Consider the following 5,335-nt stretch of genomic DNA (forward strand, 5'->3'; position numbering starts at 1 on the left):
AGGAATGTGACGAGTGTGATGATTGTGATGAGTGTGACGAGTGAGACGAGTGAGTGTGACGAGTGAGTGTGACGAGTGTAATGATTGTGATGAGTGAGTGTGACGAGTGTGAGGAATGTGACGAGTGTGATGATTGTGACGAGTGAGTATGACGAGTGTGACGAGTGTGACAAGTGTGAGGAGTGTGACGAGTGTGACGAGTGAGTGTGACGAGTGTGAGGAATGTGACGAGTGTGATGATCGTGACGAGTGTGAGGAATGTGACGAGTGTGAGGAATGTGACGAGTGTGAGGAATGTGAGGAATGTGACGAGTGTGAGGAATGTGAGGAATGTGACAAGTGTGAGGAATGTGACGAGTGTGAGGAATGTGACGAGTGTGACCAGTGTGAGGAATGTGACGAGTGTGAGGAATGTGACGAGTGTGAGGAATGTGAGGAATGTGACGAGTGTGAGGAATGTGAGGAATGTGACAAGTGTGAGGAATGTGATGAGTGTGAGGAATGTGACAAGTGTGACCAGTGTGAGGAATGTGACGAGTGTGAGGAATGTGACGAGTGTGATGAGTGTGACGAGTGTGAGGAATGTGATGAGTGTGAGGAATGTGACGAGTGTGACGAGTGAGACGAGTGTAAGGATTGTGACGAGTGAGTGTGACGAGTGAGTGTGACGAGTGTGACGAGTGAGTGTGACGAGTGTAAGGATTGTGACAAGTGAGTGTGACGAGTGAGTGTGACGAGTGTGAGGAATGTGATGAGTGTGACGAGTGTGATGATTGTGACAAGTGTGACGAGTGAGTGTGACGAGTGTGACAAGTGTGAGGAATGTGACGAGTGTGAGGAATGTGACAAGTGTGAGGAATGTGAGGAATGTGACGAGTGTGAGGAATGTGACGAGTGTGAGGAATGTGACGAGTGTGAGGAATGTGACGAGTGTGAGGAATGTGACGAGTGTGAGGAATGTGACGAGTGTGAGGAATGTGAGGAGTGTGACGAGTGTGAGGAATGTGACAAATGTGAGGAATGTGACGAGTGTGAGGAATGTGAGGAGTGTGACGAGTGTGAGGAATGTGACAAGTGTGAGGAATGTGACGAGTGTGAGGAATGTGATGAGTGTGACGAGTGTGATTGTGACAAGTGTGACGAGTGAGTGTGACGAGTGTGACGAGTGTGAGGAATGTGACGAGTGTGAGGAATGTGACGAGTGTGAGGAATGTGACGAGTGTGAGGAATGTGACGAGTGTGAGGAATGTGAGGAATGTGAGGAATGTGACGAGTGTAACGAGTGTGAGGACTGTGACGAGTGTGAGGAATGTGAGGAATGTGACCAGTGTGAGGAATGTGAGGAATGTGACGAGTGTGAGGAATGTGACCAGTGTGAGGAATGTGACGAGTGTGAGGAATATGAGGAATGTGATGAGTGTGAGGAATGTGAGGAATGTGACGAGTGTGAGGAATGTGACGAGTGTGAGGAATGTGACCAGTGTGAGGAATATGAGGAATGTGACGAGTGTGAGGAATGTGAGGAATGTGATGAGTGTGAGGAATGTGACGAGTGTGAGGAATGTGACGAGTGTGAGGAATGTGACGAGTGTGATGAGTGTGGCTCAGTGTTTCATTCTTACCCAAACACTTGACGCTGCCGACTGCGTAGGCTGAGGCGGCTCGGGGCTTGTTAGTGACCAGGGCCAGCTCCCCAAAGTACTGACCCCTGCTACAGCGCGTTATCTCCACTTCCGCATTGTCTGCATGATCCGCCTTCGTCTGCAAGGCGGGGGCGGGGGGGCAGAGGAGATGATTAAAGGTGAGGAACCACCAAGCTTCTCATTCTTGAGAATGAGAAGCTCTCAGCTGCTAACAGACTACTGTGATTCCTGCTGTTGCTAGGCAAAACCTAATAACACTGTTGTGCTGTGGTGGTTTTTAATGGGGAACGAAGGTCGTCACTGACGAGATCATCTGCACTGAGATGAACTGATAAAGAATTAATCAGCTGTTATACTGATTCAACTGAAACATCTGAACCAACAGAGAAGAGACAGCTGCAGAGCTGTAGAGGAGAACTGGAGGGAACAGAGAAATACATTCACCTTCAGGTAAAATCCTCAAATCAAAGGAGGCGACTTACTTTACTCTTCATCATGATCTTCACCTCCCCAGATTCTACGACGAAGAAGCACTCAGCTCTGTCTCCCTGAGGAGAAACACACAACTTATTAAAACTGCTCTGTGTGAGACGTGAGACACCATCTCAGCTGTTTCTGTGTCTCACCTGTGTGATGATGCGTTCACCATCTGAGAACTGCTTCGCTCCTAATACATCCACGATCTTCATCCTCTCTGTCGCCTGGAGAAAAGAGGAGGAGAAACTCAGGAGAAGCAGAGAGAGGAGCAGGGAGTCACTCCTTCATTCTCTGTCTCCTCTGCTTTTGACCACTCTCAGTTTAAACCACAGTGACTGTATAAACACAGTGTTGTGGTGAAATGCTGCTGATGTAGAATATAAGTAACTAAAGTACTTTTGTTCTCACCAGAATTAAAACCATCATTTCTTCTCTCAAGAGTGAGAACTTTATCCCTCATCAACTCTTCCCAGTGTGTAGTAGCTGCTGTTAGCTGTTAGCTGAGTGGCTAACTGTGAACTCACCTCCAGTGATTTGAGTAAGGGCACAGACTCAATGAACGACTCATACATCCTCCTCTTCTTGGCGTTGTTCTTCACAATGAGTCTACGAAATGTGGCACGGTCCTAAAACAATCAGGAGTAAACAAACAAGAGTAAACAAACAGGAAACAAAAAAGGGGAAACAAACAGGAGGAAACAAACAGGAAACAAACAGGAGTAAACAAACAGGAGGAAACAAACAGGAAACAAACAGGACAAACAGGAGGAAACAAACAGGAAACAAACAGGAGTAAACAAACAGCTCCTCTCTGACTGTGCTCCTCCTCACGTCAACCACACGGGGGAGCTGCCGCAGCAGCAATCAGAGCACACAGCTCCATTCATAGAGAACACACTCCATTCAGAAGCAGAACAACTCACCGAGTTTAAACTGAGCTCCAACATTCAACCAGTGACTGAGCTGCACATGATCAACCATCATCAGAGTGCTCTCTACATCAGTACTAACACAAACAGTCAGACTGCAGAGTATCACACCTCCTTCTGTCTGGGCTCTTTGTTCTTACCAGTCCCCATAGCGCCCCCTCCTGGGTGGCGATGATGGTGGCGGCACGTGGCGTGTTGTACATGAGAGCCAGCTCCCCGAAGCTGCCCTTATTATCATACTGACCCACACATGTTCCTAATACCACGATGTCATACACCCCCCTGAAGACAGAGAGAGAGGAGGGGGGGGTTAGGAACAGAGAAAAACATGAACAGGAAACAGGGAAAGCAGCAAGAATTAAAGCTAAAAGGAAAAACAAATTAATGATTGATTTCCTTAATTGGTCCAAAGTGAAGAGGAGCTGGTGTTTAGTTTATTGATCCACTGACTGGTTCAAACAGACACTAATTACAGATGATCAGTGGCCTCTGGACACAGTCTGTTAGTCTGTGTGTAGTTCTATTCAACACTGTTCTATGTCTGCATGTACACCATCATATGTTACTGATAGTCAGTAACCCCCCCCCCCCCGGATTAAACCTGGTGAAGGTAATTAGCAGCATTGTAGATTAACCAGTCATTTTGAAAGACAGCCTTTCCTCCCATTGGCTGTGTGGTCGCTGGTGAAGAATTAGTTTGACTGGATTACCACGGTTACCACGGTGATGGGGACGATGATCACTTGTGTCGTGGGTTACCTGAGCTCAGTTTAAAACACTGGGCTGCTTGTTCTCTATATGTGAAAGCTGAGACCATTGATAAACTTCACACAGTCAATCTGAGCCAAGAAGAAGAACATTCTATTTCAACCATTTTACTTCTTAATAAATAACAAAAGTTTAAACTCACACAATTCTGAATTCTTTGAGTAAAGAAATAAGAACAAGGCTGGTGCATTTTGAAGTGTGTCTTATGTTATGTTATATTATGTTATGATATATTATGTTATGTTATGTTATGTTATGTTATGTTATGTTGTTATGTTATGATATATTATATTATGTAATGTTATGTTATATTATGTTATGTTATGATATATTATATTATATTATGTTATGTTATGTTATGTTATGTTATATTGTTATGTTATGATATATTATATTATATTATGTTATGTTATGTTATGTTATATTGTTATGTTATGATATATTATATTATGTTATGTTATATTATGTTATGAGCCTCAGTGATTTCTTAACCAGGAGCTTTCAGTGTTAGCAGAATGATGTTAGCACTACAGCAGAGACATCGAGGACAAGTCAACAGTGGATACTAGTGATGACTTTTAGTTGGAACATTAACACATTCAAATTAACTTGTGTGGTTACAGCCAATCAGAACTGAGTATCCTCCTCACATCATTTACATATCAGACCCTCCCTTATATATTTACTGCTTGCCCTGAGGGATTCTGGGTAAATTCCAGTTCCTTCCTTTCCTCAAGGCTTCAGAACACAATGGTTCAGGTTTCTGTGTGAAGGCGGGTCCTCATATATCAGTAGTACACATATATTTGTAGTACACATGTATGAGTAGAGGCTTGGAGGGTACAGTTATGCTTTCAGTCTCTTTTATGCCTCATCAGGAGGTTGTGGAGGTTTCGTTGTGTGAATATCATCAATAACACACAGAACAGCAGCAGCTCTCACAGCTGACAGCAGAGACTAATGTGTTTCTATTGTTGGCTCACATTATGTTTCTCCAGCAGGAATGCAAAGGAGATGTATGGACAACGTTTAATGACAATAAAGAGATTAAAAACAATGTGTTTCTCTGTCCTGTTTTCTTTCCTGCTTTTCTTTTCCTTTTCTTTATCCCTCCATCTCTGTGTCTGCGCTCACACCCCACCCTGCTAGTGACATTAGCTCCCGCCTTCGCCTGCGACAGGCCAGGGGAAACCCCGCAACAGTATATGAGCAGGCAGGCGTGCTGCTCTTAAAGGTCATGGCATGTCTCCTGTAAGACACCCGCTGTGTTAGACAGTGTGTGTGCAGATGGACAGATAGCACATAACAAGTGGACTGACCCTCTGCGCTGGACTGATATGTGCCAGGCCAAGAATGATGGAGGCTGTGAAGGGACAAACCATGGGCAGCCCCACACTGCTGGGTCTGTTCTCTCTGTGGTGGTAGAGGTCAGAAGCCGCCATCTTTGTTTTGTTTTTTAGTTATTTTTTTGGGCTTTTTGTGCCTTTAATGGACAGGACAGTAGAGAGACAAATGGGG

General features: G+C 44.8%; 1 protein-coding gene across 1 annotated transcript in view; it reads right to left on the reverse strand.

Moving 5' to 3' along the window:
- Nucleotides 1-5,335, reverse strand: part of prkar2a (protein kinase cAMP-dependent type II regulatory subunit alpha) — a 47,620-nt gene that overhangs the window by 2,452 nt on the left and 39,833 nt on the right. The window contains exons 6-10 of the mRNA XM_022757551.1: nt 3,190-3,331; nt 2,645-2,746; nt 2,270-2,344; nt 2,126-2,191; nt 1,623-1,761 (exon numbers count right to left, since the gene is read on the reverse strand). Of these exons, the coding sequence (XP_022613272.1) occupies nt 1,623-1,761; nt 2,126-2,191; nt 2,270-2,344; nt 2,645-2,746; nt 3,190-3,331 (524 nt within the window). The remainder of the gene's footprint in view (nt 1-1,622; nt 1,762-2,125; nt 2,192-2,269; nt 2,345-2,644; nt 2,747-3,189; nt 3,332-5,335) is intronic.

Source organism: Seriola dumerili, unplaced genomic scaffold (genome assembly GCF_002260705.1).
Source record: "Seriola dumerili isolate Sdu_G_001 unplaced genomic scaffold, Sdu_1.0 BDQW01000283.1, whole genome shotgun sequence".
NCBI classification, from domain to species: Eukaryota; Metazoa; Chordata; class Actinopteri; order Carangiformes; family Carangidae; genus Seriola; species Seriola dumerili.